Source organism: Papilio machaon, chromosome 16 (genome assembly GCF_912999745.1).
Source record: "Papilio machaon chromosome 16, ilPapMach1.1, whole genome shotgun sequence".
NCBI lineage: Eukaryota > Metazoa > Arthropoda > Insecta > Lepidoptera > Papilionidae > Papilio > Papilio machaon.
The window spans coordinates 3,815,367-3,836,651 of NC_060001.1; the positions used below are offsets into that span (position 1 = coordinate 3,815,367).

General features: G+C 33.6%; 2 protein-coding genes across 2 annotated transcripts; both read left to right on the top strand.

Moving 5' to 3' along the window:
• Positions 1-319: 319 nt before the first annotated feature.
• Positions 320-13,599, top strand: LOC106716501 (CREB-regulated transcription coactivator 3). Its single transcript, XM_045681549.1, has 12 exons — positions 320-506; positions 2,047-2,222; positions 3,051-3,208; positions 3,452-3,551; positions 4,019-4,220; positions 5,713-5,862; positions 6,283-6,330; positions 8,422-8,529; positions 9,013-9,105; positions 11,944-12,043; positions 12,482-12,700; positions 13,004-13,599. The coding sequence occupies exons 1-12, from the start codon at positions 393-395 to the stop codon at positions 13,156-13,158; spliced, it is 1,623 nt and encodes a 540-aa protein (XP_045537505.1). The 5' UTR covers positions 320-392; the 3' UTR covers positions 13,159-13,599.
• Positions 13,600-18,161: 4,562 nt separating this feature from the next.
• On the top strand, positions 18,162-20,953 carry LOC106716633 (putative uncharacterized protein DDB_G0282133). The gene is made up of 4 exons (XM_014510187.2): positions 18,162-18,260; positions 18,533-18,626; positions 18,735-18,863; positions 18,934-20,953. Exons 1-4 carry the CDS (start codon positions 18,172-18,174, stop codon positions 20,926-20,928), a joined length of 2,307 nt encoding a protein of 768 aa, XP_014365673.2. The 5' UTR covers positions 18,162-18,171; the 3' UTR covers positions 20,929-20,953.
• The last annotated feature ends 332 nt before the right edge of the window (positions 20,954-21,285 follow it).

Here is a 21,285-nt window from a genome sequence, read left to right on the forward strand (position 1 = left end):
GCAACTAAGAAAAAATAATTAAATTCGCATGAAATTCTGAGGGTATTGAATAATTTCTAGTGCCTTTTATAAATCAATCTTAAGAAATGATAATTTATCGCTATATCCAAAATCTTTTGTTGATCGTTTGGGTCCCTAAGTTAACTGTGAGCACTAAATTAAATGAGTGCATTATTTTTTTTAATCCGCTCCACAATTATCTTTAAATTCAAATTAAAATTAAGGTTAAGATGGAACTGTCTGATACTCTTTAGTCTGTACCGAAGGGGGAACTTCATTATTTTCTTCAATGGCAATTATTAGCTTGCTATCTGACAGACAAGCGCGTTTTGTATTACGATTAAAGAAAATTGTGATGTAAAATAGAGAATAATAAATGTTTGTTGATCATCATGGCGAATCCTCGAAAATTTAGTGAAAAAATTGCTCTACACAATCAAAAGCAGGCAGAAGAAACAGCCGCTTTTGAAAAAATTATGCGTGAAGTTTCCGATGCAACCAATAAGGTATGTCGCCTATTTACTCAGGCCAATACTTCCTGGCCGTCAAATGTGCGAGCCGACGTAAACAATAATCATTACAATACGACTATTGCGACTTAATAATAAATTAATGTTTAATTCTAACTTAATATGAACTGTACACAATGACTATCTTGTTTTGTCCCATAATTTGTATTATAACTTATTGCCTATTGTTATTTTTAAGAAGCTTTAAACACTTTATTTTAATTCAATAATTCGCAAATTCACTCCTCGATGAAAGTTACAAACCGAAAGTTTACCATGTTAATGTAAACATAATATTATCAATACGTTTAGATTTGCATAAAGTTTTCGAAATTATCAATTGTATAATTAAAATAAAAGGTATTGTATGTTGTTGTTTCAATAAATCTACTAAAATAACATGGAACCTTCATAGATAATTTTGCAATTCAATGTTAAATATGTATATAAACACAAGGATCAGAAATAATAGCATCAAATGTGAAGATAAGATGAAAGAAATGTTACATGTTAAAGTCAGACAGGGATGTTGAAGCAACATGGTTGCAGGTCAATTCAAGTAGCCGTCGTGCAAGAGTTGTACCACCACCAGAACCTGTAGAGAATGTTGACACAACACTAAAGCCTACACAACAGATGCTTGGCACATATAGAAGCGGATCTCTTCCTAATGTTGCTGCACCTCAGCCACCAACCACTGAACCAGAAACCAAAAAGGTTTCACAGCGAAACTTGTTAAAAAACCCTGTGTTTGTTGTAGAAGTTTCTTATATTTTTTTGTAGAGATCTGTGCTAGAAAATTTGATTTATCAAATGTAATTTCATTTATTTATCATTTTATCTTGCACTTGTGTATAGAATTAATAGGATCTTACCATAATTCAGTTATTATCCTTGAGAATTATTAGAACAGAAAGCTGAATGAATTTGTATTTACTTTGTAACATGTGCGCTACTAGTTTTTTTTTTCTGTACTGGCTACCATACTACATGTGTTCATTCTATAAACAAATTAATGTTAGACTTTACTATATCTTACACATCATTTAGTTGTTGTTATTGTGCTGGTTAAAAAAAAATATATTTATAGTCTCATATTACTTAGCACTTTAATGTTATTACTTTCAAAATAGCATGATGTCCTTTGTTTTTAATAGTTTCCACTATTTGACAGAAATGTCCTTATATTTACAATATTTTTTTTTTAAATATTTTAGCAACTATGTGTTGCAATTTAAATTAGCTGCATGATATTATTAATTTATTAATTCATTTTCTAAAATATGCATTGAAAAATTTATTACTAGATGTGTGAGTCTCAGATGTGCTGTGGCTTACTTGTTTAAATTTTAAAATATATGAATTTAATACTTGTACTCTTTTGTCAATCAAAAACATATCCATAGTTAATCATTGGTATTTAATTGGAAATTTTATAAATCTTATAGGAACTATAGCAAAATATTTTTGCTGATAATCTCTGCTATATGTGTTATTATTATGAAATACTATATGTGTTTATTAAATTTCATTACAGCCTGAGGAAAATCCAATACCAACTCAATATGGGATGAGCGGTGGGCGAAGTGGAGGCACATCTCCATCACGGACACCTGTACAAAGAGGCAGGGCGTCGTCTTCAGTCGGTCCCATGAGAAGACCGGCCGATCGAAAACATGACACTAGCCCTTATGGAAGCAGTGTCTATTTGAGGTAAGTGTGACACATTGAATTAGTTAAAGTTACATTGTTGATTCATTCTTGGAAATCTCATTCATAATTTATAAATTAATTGTTTGTGCATCATGACTATATGAACAGGAAATATTTTGCATTACCTTTGGGTTGGCTTGTATTGGCTACAGTACTGTGAATAAAGATTGATTTGTTTCAATATGTTGAAAAGAAATACATATAAATTTTTTTTCATATTATTTTGAGATTATTAATTATCATTGAAATGCTGTTTCAATATATATTGTTCTAGTTTAAATCTTAGTTATATTATAAACTAGCTTTTTCCCGCGACTCCGTCCGCGCGGTATAAAAAATAGAAAACGGGGTAAAAATTATCCTATGTCCGTTTCCTGGTTCTAAGCTACCTGCCCAACAATTTTCAGTCAAATCGATTCAGCCGTTCTTGAGTTATAAATAGTGTAACTAACACGACTTTCTTTTATATATATAGATAGATGTGAATGCTTGAATGGATGGATGGATGGATTTTTGTTACAAGGTATCTCCAGAACAACTGCATGGAACCTCTCTGAAATTTGGCTGACAGCTAGTATGAAATTAAGTTGGAAATAAAAAAAAAAACTTAAAACTGGTTTTGATTAGAGATTAAATGTTGAATGTATAGGATTTTAACTAAGACAAATTAAAATCATGAAAAAAAAAAAAAAAAAAACAGTACAAATCTTGTCATAGCAAAATAGCTACATGCTAAATTCAAACTCTTATGGTAATAGTTTGCTGTACGATATTCGTAAGTGGGAAGCGTATTTAATTCTTTGACTGTATCTCCGTATAAAATTGCAGTCCGCCTCCGGATAGCAGCTGGCGGCGTACCAACTCGGATTCTGCGCTGCATCAGTCTTGCGGCGAGACGCAGCAGCCCGCACCACCGCTCTCCCCCCACCACCCGCTGCACTCACACGCGCACCCGCATCTCCACCCGCATCAGAACCACCGCAGAGGTAAATCTCTACTCTTGTGACGTCATACTGTGTTACAGCTCTCAAATGTAATTAGTGAAGTACAGTCGGTTAAAGAGATTGTTTTAAAAATAATATTTTCTGAAATCTGAATCCTAAAGTTAAAAATATTTCTTGTTGAAATCTATTCCATCGATTAGAAACTTTTTGTGTAATTTTTTTTACAATTTTTATATTTATAGGTTATATTGTTCATATTGTTATTTTTAGTTAAATACATTTCAGGACCAGATATCCATCTAGATGTGCTGGCAACGCTAGGTATGAATCCCACAAATCGTCCTCGCTCGTCTTGTGAAATTCCTAGAATACCAAACAATAACAAGTGAGTATGACTTTTTTCAATTTATAGCTATTTCACATTTGTATGTTGAATTCAAAATAAATTGTCTTGTTTTTACATTTCAGAATAAAGTTGAAATTAGTTACAAGTAAATTTTACTTTAGTTATGAATGTTTTCAAATACATTGATGGTTCATGGTCATCTGCGCTGCGCTGCGCAGTGCTCTTCATATATATGCCTCAAAATTTATTCTGCGCAACGTATCGCGCTAAATGAAGAGCCACCAAAATATCTGAAAACAATAGTAACAGTGGTAGATCTTGCAACAACAATATTTGTTGGGTACACAAATGGGCCGAATCACCGGTGAAAAAACAAGATTTGCGGATGTCTATGGGCAACAGTCGCTTCGCTATTTCGGCGAATTAAATTGATCTTTTTCTCGTTGCCACATTTTGATATGAAAAAAAAACAATAATACTATTTTAGTATGTATTTGATATGTTAGTGTGTACGAGAGCGGCGGGGACGGCGGCGGGGGCGGTGGCGGGGGTGGGGGTGGTGTGGGGAGCGGCGGGTTAGCGTGTGGGGAGCTGCAGGTGCCGGGCGGCTCACTACCCGACCTCACCTTGCTGCACTACCCGCCTCACGCCACGCACACCGCGCACTACCTGCCGCATCGAACCTCGCCCGACTACCACCCTAGATATGTATGTATAGAAATAAATACCCTACCTATTTAGATCTGACATAATGGGAGCTACAATCTATGACAAATTTTCCATCCAATGAAATTATAAGTGTCAAGTGACATTGCTCAGAAATGGGTGATAAACTTACTACTATTATTACTTATGATATGATTTTTTAATAGGCAAATAGGTTTTTATCCTTTCTAATATCATATGCACAGGTGGGCACAGTTAATCGAAAAGTTAACTTCGTTAATCGTTAATCCGTTAATTAAAAAATTAACTTCGTTAATCGTTAAAGCGTTAAATTCTCGAAAATTTAACGCAAGTTAAAGTTAATCGTTAACAGTTAACCATACCAAAATTATACATACTAATTTCGCACTTATTGTGCGACACTTGTTTAAAATAGTAATTTGACTGTACATTCTATAACACATTAGTATTAGAGACAAGTATGAATGCATTATAGTATATTTCATTACGAGTGCGGAAAGCCTGTCATTGCAAAGAGTTCCGACAAATGTCTACCCGAGCCGAGGCGCAGCCGGAGGTGAGGGTTGACAGTAGGAACCAGTTGTAATGACAGTTCCGCACGTGTACTAAACAACTATTTTAATACGGTTGCGAAAAAAATAAGCAATTTATTAGAATAATAAAAAAAATACAGTCGAATTGATAACCTCCTTCTTTTTGAAGTCGGCTAAAAACACAATAAACTCAACTAACTAAAATGTTTGAAAAATGGCGCCAACCGTAAAAGAATACAAACAAAGATTTTTTTTGTTTTCTTCGCCCATTCTGGGTAGGCAAAGGGAACCATGCCCAAACAGCCAAGGTTTCAGTAGATTATTTTTATTGATATGAAATGAAAATGAAATTTAATGAGATGAAATAAAATGAAACCTAACCTAATTCATTGAATCAAATCATTAAATCTGATATTGTAACAAATTAGGAGCTTCTTTTTAGAAATATTTGCATGAATCATAAAAACTTCAATGATTTCTTTTTTGTAAAAACTTCGTGATTGGTTTTTTCTTTTTAATAGACATCATTTTTACAGTTGGGAAAGAGAAGGCACGAGTAAAAAGTTTTAATACAGTTGCTCAAAAAGTGGCGTATTGCAGGAGCGAAGAGCGTTCGGAATGTGGGCTATTACATACTCATGCTTTTATATACTCGTAATGAAATATACTATTTCGAACCTTCTTTTGTTTTGGTCCTGTTGGTCACGTCTTTCCCGGATGCTCTGATGCATCACACTTGCACGCGAACTTCACATATATCAATTATCAACTCGTTGGTTTACCATTCGAGTCGCCGACAGTCGCCCAACATAGTTGAACTTACGAGCGTGGCGTGGCACGTAATTTAAACAAAATGACAGCACGTCTCCAAGTTTCTAATTTAACGATTAACGTACTTTTATTACTTAGATTTCGCATATTGGGATAGCGACTTTGTATAAATGTGTATGAAGTATTGGTACAATGTGATACAACAGCAGAGCCCCAGTTCCCCCGGCGCGGTGTCCCCGGGCGGCGGCAGCGTGTCCCCGGCGACGGGCGGACTGTCGCCCGCGTCTGGCTCGCCGGTGGGCGCCACCGTGCCCACGCCGGCCTCCGCACTGCGCACACACGACCACTACGACGCACAGGTCAGTGCGCACAGGCACAGAGACTACACGCACTACAGAGACCCTGCCGCAACGGTGAGTCGATACACAAACATCGATTACCATTTAAAATCGATTAATCGATGATTTTAATTGAAGCGAATTTGATGACTGAATCGATTTTTGCAATAAATTATTATTTTTTTTTTATTAGATTGACAGCGATTGATTTTCGATGTGTCGTTTATAGGTATAAATAGAAAATGGTGTGATTTCATTTCTGAAAAATAAATCTTAGGCAAATTTGCAGCAAAATGTTTGCGCGTTGTTTGACCGCTACATAAAGTGTCGTGATAGCAGTCTAATATGAAAAATCGACATGTAAAATGTTTTTGAGTTGTTATTTTCCTTTGTGTTTATTTGCTTTCAACACGAATCATTTTTATGTTTTGTTTATTTCAGAATCACTTATCTGTACCAAACACAAATAATTACCTTCATCATAATAAGGTTCGTTTTCTTTTATAACCTCCTTTTTTAATACATTTTCAAGGCCCATTCACTTACGCAAGTGATTCGCTTACAAATGCTATCTATTCATCTAACCGTTGAAATTCAAACGGTTACAATCTTGCTAATTAACTTATCCAATGCCAAATTAAACACTCCAGCTTTATACAAAGCTTTTATCTATTTCATTTTTAAATTTTACCCTCAAAATTTGCATGCATTTTTTTTAATATCCTGATATATGCTTTGTCATCAATCAATGGAGGATTTTTGCTTTAAGAATTCTCATACAACCAAAGGCTTGTTTTTATTCATACCGGTTTCTTTTACATAACTAATTATGAAATGCATGTGTTTAATGATAAAAATTTCCTCTAATAGGAGTTGAAAGATAATTAAACAAATACTTTAGTATTTGTTTAATTATCTTTCTATTCTAACTGCAATTATTTACAATACTGGAATAAAGTTATATGACTCACTTTCCTTATAACACCTTATTCGGTGATATCTCAGGATATTGAGTAAAAATCTTAATACTTGACAAATATGTTTTTGAAGGGCATCTGTTTTTTTTAATAATATTTTGTCTTTATTGTTGAAAAATTTTATTGCTAAAAATATTACAATGATGGCCTTTCCCTATGAGCAATTACTTACTGGCAACACAGTTGGAAAGGAGAAGCTAACACGAATGAAAGAGTATAAAATACATTATACATAAACTTTGAGGAAAGTAAGAAATAAATAAATAAAAAGCAAAAAGTCTGCTCAAGATTTTTTAACAGATTTTTTGTTTACGGTTGGAAATTTATAAGTTGTCAACTACAATTTAAAGAGTTACAAATGTGTGGTCGTGTAAAAAGAAAAAGGATGTCAGAAAAAAAATAGGTTAAAAAAACACTGAATACTTCGACGCCTTACTAATTCCAACGAATACGTATAAAAGCGTCGGTGGCTAAGGGGTTAAGCACTTGACTTGCAATCTGCAAATCCTGGGTTCGAATCCCGACATGTACCAATGTGTGTTTCGATTTATATATGTACATTTATCTGACGTTCTTACGGTGAAGGAAAACATCGTGATACAGCAACCTGCACATATCTGAGAAGAAATTCAATGATAAGCGTGAAGTCAACCCGCACTGGGCCAGTGTGGGTAGGTTCAGAGCCCCCTCAGTGGGGTCGTATAGTGAGCTGATGATGATGACGTTAAAGTTTAAGATGGTATTTTATAAGTGGTTCTTCAATTGTTGATGGTTATGGTTAAAAAAGGGGCTGAAGGTAAAACGGTTATCTCAAATCGATGTATCCGGCGAAAAGGGAAAGGAAGAAGGGAGAAATCTCTTAAGATATCTCATAACAGATGTAAATCTTTTCATAAGATGGTACGAAATGATAATATTGGTAATGTTTATAAATATTCTTTGGTTTGAAAGTATATGTAAATAATATACAAGTTTTAAAATATTACTTTTAGCATGAGCTTTATTTTCGCGCTATATGCTTTCTTGATTAATATAATGATTACAATTATTTGCTCACAAAATAGATTTTTACATTTAATTAGATATGTTAATTATTTGATGGAAGCTGATATTAAAAAGTACATTAATTTCCTCGACAAAATTTCTACAATTTATTCCAGATATTTTGTCACTTATGATTTCAGTTATTAAATTGTAATACTAGAGTTGTTAAAATTTGTTTTTGTCATTTCTATTCATTTTAATGTTTTTTGGTGAGTGAATGAGTTGTTCGTTTATTGCAAGGATTGTTAGCTTAAAAAAATCTATTTTGTGAGATTTTTTTTTATTGTTCATTTCTTTGTTGCGTATAAAAATGTAACATTTTATGAATAAATGGCCAAACTCTGTGTTTTAACTGCATGTACTTGCTTGGCCGACCAATTTATGTTTTCGTTTGGAAAAATAAACCATTTTCCAAACGAAATTTTAAATCTAACAAAAAAATTTTACTTTAGAAGCATATTTTACCCATTTTTTTCCTTTATTTATTTTAAACCTTATTGCTATATGTTAAAGTTGATTTTCCCTTGTTGTTAATGGTTGTTGTTTTGTCTCCTTGCAGAACATGTCCCCACTGGACCACACGTGGATGACGTCAGGCTATCAGTCTCACTGCAGTCCGCCTTCACAATATTCCTCAACGTCAAATATAAACATACCATCGCCAACTGTAAGTATTTATGTCTGCAAGGAATTTAATCTGTGTCTGTGTGAATTTAATATGTGTCTAAAATACAGGTACACGCATAGATTTATCTGTGGACATAAGTCAAACTAAATTATGATAGCTTATTAGCATTGTCAATGTCAATAAAGTCATGGGGTCTTTTTCGTACTGAAGCTGTCATATTTTCTTTTTTCTTTTTCTTTATGACATTTTCTATGACTATGTAGGTTTTATATGTTTTCTGACAGAACTAACCGCGATAGCAGTACCTCTCATCAAGTCAGATATTCTTGTTTGACAATAAGTATTAAAAAAAAGTAGACGAAAAATAACAAATTAACCATAGTCAAAAATTGTTGTCTTTGGTTGTATAATTTTTGGAACCCTAGTTTTTTTACTTACACTTAATTTACGTCAAAGATAAGATACATCTGCAGTATATCTGAAGTGAATGGTGCTTGTTTAAGGTTATATTGTTTGTACCAGATGCACAGTCCGGGCAGTCCGGTGGAGTCACCGCAGACGGACTACAACAATTTACACCAAGCGTTGTTGCAGCCCTTTGAACAAATCACTATGGTATGTATTTATATGCTAGGAAAACTGTATAACTCTATTAACAAAGTATGTTATTTGCTAATTGAAAAGTGATCATGTGACGAAAAAAGTTATATCTGCAAAAGTGCTATTCTACATCATAACCTCACTAAGTTTATTTGGAATCATTGTGCATATTATTTTTTACTCGATTATGTGACGTTTTACTTTTTTATCTTGTGAATTACACCTAATTTGAAAGTCAATGCTTATAACAAATAAGTCTGTAGATTTAGTTAACATGTAACTTTTTTCGTCGCAATGATCGTGATCCATACATTGGTAAAAATAGTTATAAGTTATTTTCAATTCTTTCTGTGACAAAAACAAATCTATTTCTTTCATTATTTTAATAATATTATTTAAGGTATTGAAAATTGTTTTTTATATTGAAAATTAAACATTTAAAATATTTCTCTGCTTCTATGGAATAGCAAGGAGTTGTAAGTAATTATAAGTATTGTTGTTTTTACACCGCTTTTTAATGTCACGATATATATCTATATTTAAGATTAACGTACATTTGTCAATATTGACGATTGAGCGAAGCAAAATATATAATTTTGCCAACAAAGCGTTAAGAAATTCTCGCTTGTACAGGTGATGGCGAGACTCGTGCAAGCGAGAATGACGTATCACAATATTATATCTTTATCTCGCTCAATTGGTGGCGAATTAATGCCGAGGCGAATGCGAGGCGAGTGGTGACGGATAGAGGAAGCGTTTAATATTGCGCGTTAACCTTTAGTGAATACTGTATTCGAGAAACAAAGTTCTCAAAAACTTGTTTTAGGTACACAGCCTTGCACATGTACAGTCGAACCTGGATAAGAGGTTTTACCGAACAATTACTCTCGCTTATAGAGGTTTCTCGCTTATCCCGGTTCGATTGTATTTAAATATAGCGAGCACATAAGTGCTCGCTATATTTAAATACAATCGAACCTACAATCGAGCTATATAACATATAAATGTTATATACTTTTTAAATAGAAAAAGAAATCAAATTTCAGAACAAATTTGAAATTTGTATCAACCAAATAAATATGTTTAAACATAATTTAATTATTCCATCAATGATATAATATATTACGCATCTCTATGAGTTAAGAGATTTTTTTATAATAGCAGAAGAATATATATGTTCGTGTAAAATAAAATAAAATCTTTAAGAATTTTTATAACGATACGTAAATCCTGCCCTGGTTAATTCAGAACAGTTCACTGATAAAGATGTACGAGAAAAGAGATCGAAACAGCGACAAAAGGGTTTAAATGGTTACGTTTATATGAGGTTTAATATGTTCTGTACCACTATGATTTTTATGTAATATACTAAAAAGTAGTATCGGTGGCATTGGACGTGTTAAAGTGTATAAGATGTGCAATATATGTGTACATAAACGTGTGTGACGTTCGGTTGGTGTTGGCAAGGAGTGGGCGCAGCTGGTGCAGAGCCTGGTGGAGTCGGGCTGGACCGCGCATGTACAAGTATCCGACAATGTACGCCCATCTACACGTTCTCCTCATACCCCTCACGTGCTACCTCTACCTCTACCTCTACCTCTATCTCTACCAGTTGTACGCATTTTGTGGTTAACAATCGGTTATACGGCACATGAAACAACAAAAAGAGATATTTTCAAATTGTTTTTTATCAAACGATATAACGCCATGTTGTACAGGGCTGTATTCTAAATTAAAATTTATGCAGATGTAACTATTTTAGTCGTATGGATTTTGAAATATATATGGAAAATTAGCACCTTTTTCAGACGTATCCAATGCCAATATGACCCATTCCAGTTGTTTATACGATAAAATATTATCTTACTTGCAATGGTAAATTTCATCCATACAGCAGTCCGTATTATATTTAGCCGCACACTGCGTACACGTTTTATAACCTTTTACACTAGATCACTTAAAGATTCAATTCGGCATTTTTTTATGTTGGTCAAATAATATTATATCATTTTAAAAAATTATGATATTTTTTATGTATTCCTTTATATTTGTGTTTTTTTTATATAAATATGTCTATATTATTTATTTAAAAGTTAATGTTTATTTTTTTATATATGTCTTGAAGCCACAAAAATATATAATGTAGAGGTAGCACAACAAAAAAGACGCACGTACAAATTATTATTACTTTTGCGCACTATTGAGACAAGGAAATGAACATTTAGGTACACTGATAGAATTAATTTTTACTGTTCATCTCCTTTCACCTTAAATGATATTCCGATCGTTACATTCTATAAATGTAGTATCATTAAAGGTGATTAAGTATTATTTAATATTATTTTCAATTTATAAAAGGCTTTTTTGCTCAGTTTCTGATTTTCAAAGCATGAACAGTTTACAATCTTTTAGTAATGAGGTGGTTAGTGAAAGTACATTGAGTTATTTGTAGAATATTTAGTACTTAAGCATTCAGATAAACGGCACTGGAGTACATTAAACGGCCTGTCGACTTTATCATTGAATATTAACCATAGATTTCCACTACTAGCAATTTAATAAACCTGACAGTATAATATATGTTATTATTAAAGCCGTGGAAATGCATGGTAACGCATGCTATTTGCATTTTTATTACAATGTACTAGTTTATGTAATTTTTTACATTTATTATATATTTTTTACACGTTAAAGTTTGTTAATATTACTTCCCTTTTGCTTAAGTTGTGATCTTTACGCTTTCTTTTCTATTGTTATAGCGTTGTTATGTTGTTATAGATGTTAAGTGATGTTTTTATTACTATTTTATTAGTTTATAATAAATACTGAAATACTTTTAATGTAATTTTGCAGTTAGATCCTCCGACGTCGAGTTACAACACGAGTTATATCAACCACAGTTCACCACATTCGCCGCAGACGACGAATTCACAACTCACGTATTCTCAAGTACGTTCTCTTTATCTTATAGTACAACAAAAGCTGTCCCGATTCTGGCGCCAACGACCGATTCTACTAAGAATATCGATAGTTCCTACGAATTATGGCCAATGTGCAAATTGACAGTATTTGTATTTATTGCATGTTGTTAACGAGACTAAGAGGTAGCTTTTAATATAAAAAAGTAAAATCATCAATTTGTTATTTTGTTACTTATACGTAGGACCCATCGATATAAGCAGCAAACAAAATGTTTGTAAACATTTTAATAAATTACGACCCAATTTCGACTAAGTAATCGCAACTAGTAATGTATTTAGAACAAACCGACGAAGAGTTACATCTCTTATGAGATCTATCCTATAAAAAGAGATATATCTCTTAAAAGACATCACCTACGAAAAGAGATACATAACTTATGAGTTATCTTCGACGAAGAGTTACACTTAAGTTCTGTATAACGTTGTGCCGCAGGCGTCGCACGTGCAGCACGTACAGCACGTGCAACACGGGCAGCACGTCCAGCACGCGCAGCACTTGCAGCACGAGCCGCGGCGGGCGCGCGACCCCGTGCCGGGCGGCGGCGGGTACCCCCCGCTGCCGCTCGCCTCGCCCTCCGCACCCACCGGACCCGCCACGCCCGCCAGCATACCCGACATCATACTCACAGGTGAACCCCAGTGCTCTCCGAATTCTAGACGACCGAGTTCACTTATTACTACAAATTCTATCTCAAAAAATCTTGTTAGAATTTCTTTATTTTATTGTTTACTAGCTGTCGCCCGCGACTCCGTCCGCGCGCAGTTAAAAAAAACTAAATGGGAGGGGTTATGAAAAATAGATGTTGGCCGATTCTCAGACCTACTGAATATGCTCACAAAATTTCATGAGAATCGGTCAAGTCGTTTCGGAGGAGTTCGGGAACAAAACTGTGACACGACAATTTTATATATTAGATTATCTTTTATTTCAGATTATTCAGGTGAACTAGACGCGGGCATTTTTGGCGGAGAAGAGGCGCAGTTGCGAGCCGGCCTGGACCTCGACGACCTCAACTTGCTGGAGGAGCCAAGTGCGCTGTTGCCGGACTCGGCGGTCGAGCACGAGTTCCGATTGGACCGCTTGTAGTAGTGCGCTCCCGCTCTCGCATGCCGCGTCGCCGATCGCGCCCTCTCGCTCGCGCATGACGCGCGCGAGTAGACAGATCGGGGACGATGGAAGCTACGAAAGTTCGCCTCCGCGCTCCTCCACATCGAGCGCGAGACGAGACTCCCAATACTTCATGACAATTTATATCTTTTCAAGTCTGAGTTAGTGAATATAGTATTCGATGTAACCGTCGTCGTGTAGTCGTCAGATGTGAGATGTGCGTGCGGTGTGTGCGGTGCGTGCAGGCTGTGCGACTGACTACGGCGCGGCTCGTCACACATTCCCAGCGTCCGGACTCGGTCTGAACTCTGCCACACTGTAAGTGTTCAATGTGGTTTTAAACGAAACTTTTACTCACGATTTTAAACACGTGAAATAGTTACGTTCTCTAGTTTAGGTTTTTTTTAAAAAAAACGATAACGATCTATCGATCCTTCGACGATTTATGTACAGCGTTAAGTGATATTTTTTTTTTTAATTAAGATTTGTGAATATGTACTCGAATATCAATGAGATGTACGATTTTGAATCGTACAATTATTTCTTTAAGCGAGTTTATCGCCCCTTTCTATTGTAAATACAAACTCGAAAGTGTTCACTTTATAATATTGCATTTAATTCGCTAATGTTGCATGCTAGTGTAATGGCGTCTCGCCGACATTTCTGGGCGAGGCTTTCCTTTTATATTTTCTATATGAATTTTTTCAATTCCATCTTACAGAAAGGTTGCAATGAGATATTTTTCGCTGACATATTTACATATGATATAAACTATTTCAATTTTAACTAATTCTATTGTTTATTTCAAATAAAAATATACGTGTATTAAATAATTATTGGTTAATTTTTTAAAAAAATATCTGTCTGTTTATTTTTCAAATGCGTTTTATAAATTGTTTATGAACCAAATTTCAAAAGATAACGAATAGTTAATACGACGTACTATCGAAGTAAACAACTTTCTTAAAGATTACAAATTCTTATCACCTAAAGAAATTTATTTCTAGATTATTCTACAAAAAGGAAAATACTATTGAATAAATATTTTTTATTCATATATAATCATTTAATTTACTTTCTTATCGTATCTATTGTCATTAATCACTAGTAACAATAGATATTTAGCGAAAAATCTTATATTTCCTATCTGTAACATCGGCTATTTTTCTACGCGATAGTACCTTAGTCCATTTCAGCGATTGCTCAAGTGTTGACTGAATATTTGTCGATTGGCTTTACCTCGGCCGGTGTCAATTGTCTACCACAAAATCTTCGAGCACACGCTTTATCAAGCATCAACATTCAGCCCATATTCCTTTTTTTACATTATAGAAATATCGTTGTAAATATGAATATGGTGATTGTTGTTATTAAAAATAATATTTCTTTATAAGCTTTTGTCGCAAAACATATCCTTGTGAGTGTATGTCCGATATCTGAATACGAGGTCCGTTTCTTGTTGTGGTCGTTTTTCTATGCGCATACAATTGACAATATGTTAATTTTATTATTTTTGAAAGTTATATAGAGTATAAATGCATTTTGACAGTAGTAGAACTACAACCTAAATGATGCTACTAGTTAGTTGTTAAGTTGGTACATTTTGTGACAAAACCGTGCTCGCTTTGTCGTAATGGTTCGTGATTATTGCTTCCCTTCGTGGTACAGTCAGCGTCACATCCAATAAGTGACATCTATATCTATATATATAAAAGAAAGTTGTGTTAGTTACACCATTTATAACTCAAGAACGGCTGAATCGATTTGACTGAAAATTGGTGTGCAGGTAGCTTAGAACCAGGAATAGGACATAGGATAATTTTTACCCCGTTTTCTATTTTTTTTATTCCGCGCGGACGGAGTCGCGGGTAAAAGCTAGTTTATAATAAATTAAACATGATTAAAATAATTTTTCAAACAAATTTAATTCAAAATCTATTAAAATTGTACCATAATTCCATAAGAAAAACTTTCGACGTTGACTGTACTTTTTTACTTGTGCACAATAACATGAAATCTAAATCCGGTGACGTGACAGTGACGTACATTGCACTGCACATTGCATTGCACATTGTACAACAAAGTTACGTAGTCAACTATAGAAATGTGCAATGTGCAGGTACAAGGGCATACAGGGTGTTGTGATTTTCTTTGTTATTGTGCACATTTTATAATGCATTCTTTTTTGTACATTTCCCTTGTATATTATATCTATGTTTTAGGTAACATTGCGAGTATGTTTAAATACTATGTACGTGTGGTTTTTTTTTTGTATGTTTTGTTAATGCTCATTATATTATTGTTTTAAGAGTCTAGTCATCATTTTGAAATGAAGCAGGCACTTCTGTTTACAACCCCCCACCCTCTTTCAACAACCCTGCGTATATAATATACTTGCATTTGGAACTGTACAAAATACAATATAAAATATTTTTCTCGTGTTATCATCTATCAAATTATATTATTAATAATGTTGTATATTTTGTTGGATGAATTGTTGTTTTACGCAATAAAAACTTTTTAAATGACGTTTAAAGTTTTTAATAAAATGATATGACATTTAAAGAATTATATTGTTTCATAGAAAATTCGATAGTTTATTACGTATTATATTAATAATTGTGATAAAGGAAATATGCACAACATAATTCATAGTGACGCCTAATCAGATGTTATATTTTTTATTTGTAATTTTCATGGTTTTTTTTTTGTATATGAAGACATCTATAATAATTACAACATAGGAAAGTGCAAAATGACGAACATGACACCATTACCTCAAAGGGATAGGCAGATATTCTAAAGAATTCCCAGGAACTTTGGTCAATGTATCCTATGTTGAAATATGTATTATGAGTAAATTTCAGTTTTATGGAAAGATTTTTTTTAAAAACGAAAATTTTGTTCATTTAAGTTATCTAAAATATTATACAATGCAATATGAAACTAGTTTGTTTCTTTAGTACAAATATTGTCGCCAAAATTTACATTTTTATATTTCGGAAAAATATGGTCCGGGCAATTGTTTTAATTCACTAACCTCTATACATGGACAGGCTATAAGTCGTGGTATTTTGTGACTATTTGATTTTTGACATTTTGACGCTGGCGGTGTTAAGAATTCGAATTAAACATAGAGATGGAGTTAATTATCTATCTTTGATGTCGTAACAAATATATCCATATCTATAGAAGTCAGTGTTTTAAGTGAATTCAAGACATGTGTAGGCTTTTGGAAAATTTTTGTTTTACAAACGTGAGGTTCCAATACTGGAACTACAATCTGTTTTTGGAACGAAGTTCCTTATCGCGCGTTGTGAAAGGTGGCTAGACGGAAAAAATTCTTACGGAAAGTTGTCACGACACTTTTTGATATATCACCATGGCAACGACGTGACAATATATAACGAAAATTCATAGAAATAAAATGTACTTCTTGTGAAGACTTAAGTTTTTTATGCATAGAATAAACATTGGTTCCTTCACTAACTAATCGAAAGGAACTTCGTTCCATCCGGGTGTCCCTTGACACCTCTCAAGTTTTTTTTTTCAAAGGAATATCGATGGCTCCTACGACTAAAAGCCAATGTGTAAATTGACAACTTTTCAGGAGAGGCTCTGAAAGTTTCAACCATATAGGAAAAGATGCCGCATAGGCACTTTTACTTTAGCAAAGAAACACGTTTACATCTGTAAATGTATATTTGTGTTTAGTGCATGTTGTTAATTAGACAAAGAGGTAGCTTTTAATATAAAGAAGTAAAAATTATCAATTTGTTACTTTGGCCCTTATACATAGGATTAACAATACAAACTCACAGTTGTAACTCCTAAATTAATATTTAATCGTACTTTATTATGAGTGATGAGTAATTAAGTATTTTCTACTTCCACATTAGAACAGATCATTTTTTCTTGGAATTTACAAAATAAAATTCTGCCTAATTTTTTTACGTACTTTATATAATTTTAATTATACCGCATTAAACCAAGCCTACATGTTTCTCATAAAAAACTATATTACGATTGCTCGATGCCATATTGATTTGTAATTTTTGTAAAAATCCGGTTTTTTTTTACCTTTTGCATTTGAAATGTAAGATTTAAGTTAAACTATGGTGACAACATACACGTACGAAAAGGTCCGAAAGCAGACCCATAGTCAGAAATTTCTTAAAAGCAAAAAAAAGTACAGTCAAAGACATTTATTTCCTACCCATTTCGATAAAATAATTAGATGCTCAGATCGTTCATTTGATCGCTCTCGTCTTTTTTTTTTTGCTATAATTATAATTGAGAAATTAGATATTTATCATCTTATGGGGTCTTAATCCCCTTCTGTTATGCCCCTGTCTATGGGTCTGCTCTCTAGGCGTTTGAAGGCGTTGTTTCAAATGGTGCGAAATATTTTCTACTAATTCTGTTATCTATTCTTTATATTTGTATGACATTAAATGTAAGTAAGCCATAAAATGTTTCCTTCTCAAATATGCACAAACTTATTGAGGATTCGCTGTATAACGTTTCAATGGTTTGTTTATTTAAACCAAAATTAATGTACATAATAAGTGTGATAGAGATGAAACGGTCTCATTTTAAAATAAAATTGTTGTAAGTAATACGGACATTTTTATTTTAGGAATACTCAAAACTATCCTAATTCATCTAAAATTGAAAAAAATATATTTTTTACTTTTATCTTTGGTTTGGGTGATCTCATAACTGTTTACAGAACATAGAGGGTTCTTTAGTCGCGATTTTTAAATAAGGCAACAAGGTCGTCAGGTCTAAAGGTTAAGTTGTAAAGGCATCTTTAATATCTCGTCGTAAATGTTTCAAAATTCTTACATCTTTTCAATCAGTCATTTTTAAAAGTAAAATAATATTGGCACATACTAAAAATAAAACTACGATCGAACAAAATTTAAATTTAAGTCATGCTGTCAATAAATTTGTCAATTTTGTAATGTGTCTTGTCACAAATCTTTTAGAATGCGTACTTTCTTTATATTTTCATTGATTTTCTATATATTTGAGGTATCGTCTGCTAAACCATTGTCTTTAATTGCAGAACAAACCAGGTATGTTAATATATGAATATATTTCTTATACTATTTATTGTTCTTCAAACGCGTATCAATTGCAACTCGTACATAACTGCATACTACATATACATAACATGTTTGTCCCTTTTTATACATAATACTGCTAAAATAATTTGATTGTTAAGTCTTTTAATGACATGTTCCGAAAAGTGGAAATTAATTGAAACGAGTGAGTCAAAACTCAAATTAGAATACTTGTTCGAAGTGAAAAAACACATTCCTATAATTTTGTTTTATAATGATTGAAGGGACACAGGGGAAGCAGAGTATGAAGGCAATGAAGAAACCGCGGCCGAGGATTATCAACAAGATTCTGACCAAGACTCTTCAGTCGACACTCAAGTAAAAACATTTTTCATTAAAAGCTATAGAAACTCTATGGATCTTTTACTTTATTGTTTAAAAACAATGTTTTTGGAACGGTAACAACAGTAACAATTATCGTTACAGGAGGGAGCCAACAACAATGGTAGACGAGAAGCCGTACAAGACAATTCACGTCTACCAGATCTAAATAATAACCCATACAAGCAACACACAAACAATTTACAACGGGGACATCTTAACAATTTTGACAATGTAATTATTGCTTTTAGAATATTGGTACGCTTTATGTCTTTCTTGATGATATCAAAATATTTTTATAAAGTTTCCAGAAATATCCGGAATCAGCAGAGATGCTCGAAATGACAAAATTTCGAGGACAAATGTAGATTCTAACAGCAAGTCTGGTGGAAGATATCGTCAGCCTGATACTTACTCTGAAAACAACGAACAAGAAGCCAGACAACATTTTAATGATAACGCTTTCAAAACGAATCGTGCCCAAAATTTAGGTTTTGATAATAATATTAATAAAAGGGCTATGCTACCACCGGGTGCGAGTGATGAAGGTGATTTACTATTTGAAAATAATAGGGACCAACTGAATAAACTAGACAAAAGCGGATACGCAAGAGAAGGTGAGTCGGGCTTGCAACCACGTTTTTTCAAACACCAAACTTACAATGTGCCTGGGGAGAATAAAGATGCGCCAGATTTTAAAAGATATGATAAATGGCGTTTAAATCGCAATAGACGTCAAACGCCAAAGTCTAATTTGAAAACGAATGATGAAGCGAATGAATCGACTCCTTCGGATAGTAAAGAGATAGACTTGGTTAATGAAGACGAGGAGTCTGCTATAAAACGACATGTCAAAAAATTGTCCGGACCAGAACTCGAGGAGCTTTTTAATACGCTCTCTGATGACAAAAGAAACTTACTGAAAAAAATTATAGACAATGATTCCGATAACGACGATACGGTAAGTAAACGTGAAATAACAAAAAAAGCTGGAGCAGTTGAACAAAATAGTTATATAGAGAACGGGCAGTTGGATTCCAGCAAAATTCAAGGAGTGAGTTCTAATGTTGAAGAAAGTAACACAGAGACGTCCTTATCCCATGAGACAACTGAAACTAGTAAGAAATCAGTAAGTGCAACTGAGTTAGGGGAAATAATGCCATCTAAGAGTTCTGGCGGATGTGATAAATCAGAAAACAAACTAGACTTAACAAATCCGAATGAAGATCTAAAAGAAGTCAAATCGGAGGGTAATTTAGATCTAGAGTCCAAAAAAAGTGATACTGATGTCGACCTAGAATCTAATTCCCAAATAATGACAAAAAATGATAATAAGCGAGAAGCCAACATAAACGAAATGACAAATATGGAAAAATCATCAGATGATACACAAATTGTTGATAGGGATTATAGTCTTAAAGATTTTCAGGGTTCTATGAATAATCAAGATATGTTCTTGCAAGACGATGAATTAACTGATTTGATTAACGAAGAGACTGAACGGCAAACTTCACACAAAAATGGTTTAAAACGAGAAGCATCTCCAGATGAATCTGTTGATTTATCAGAATCAATTAAATCCCTAGAAGAGTCATTCCCAAATCCTAAATCTTATGATGACTCAAATCCTTTCTACGGGTCTGATATGGCACCTTTAGTGAGAGTTAAAAGAAAAGATGCAGATTCTGCAATAATGAAAAGATCGGCTAGTGTCATAGCAGATTCCAACGTGCCATATTTTCCTAATAAGGGCGAAAATGACGACGAGGACAATGACGAAGGAAGTGAATTCGACGAAGATGGATTTTATGATCGAACGTCTAATTTTGCAAGGAACAATGATAAACCTTTTGACACTTCCTGTGCAAAAGAAGACGACAGAATATTTAATCAAAAAGCTAGCCATAGTTATGGTAATGCAAACTTGGAAAGCGACACCGCGAATCTCGGCTCGGACACGGATAATGCGATGACTGGAGCCGAAGGCATCAATGACAACCTGATGTACAGCGCGCTTCGTGATCGACGCACTTCGGAAGAGAATGATAACAACAAGGTATTGGACGACAAAATTAAAGATACCTTGCCGGAACGTCGTTTGCGGTCTACACCCTTGATGGATAATCAAGCTAAAACTGTATCCGAGACTAATATAAATGTACCCGTTCCGGGCTATCAAGAAAATGACGCTTTCGGACCTCTACCGCGGAGCTATGAAGGAGATTTGGGTAGGTATAAAAGAATTAGGCGCGTGAAGCAAATGCCGATGTTTCAAGATAATCTTACCCAGACTGAATAACTATTTAGTTCTTACGTAATACTATACGTGCTATTTATGATAATTTTTAAGAATTTCGAAATTGTTTCCTAAATAATGTATAACAGCTTTAGTTTATACTTACATTTACTTTGTTTTGTATGTTTATAAGTTTCAAGTATTTCGTTTAACTTGTTTAAATTATACCTATTAATTAAAACATTTTTTTATTTCTTTCAATTGAATTGGAAAAGTAGAATTCCACTAACTGATATTACTTTTGTTTGTTCATTCAGTTTTATGGCTTTGCAGTATTGCGTTGAAGTAATTTAATTTTTTTTTTAACTTAACATGACATAAGCATTAGAAGGATTGAGCTTATAAATAAAACAACTTTTA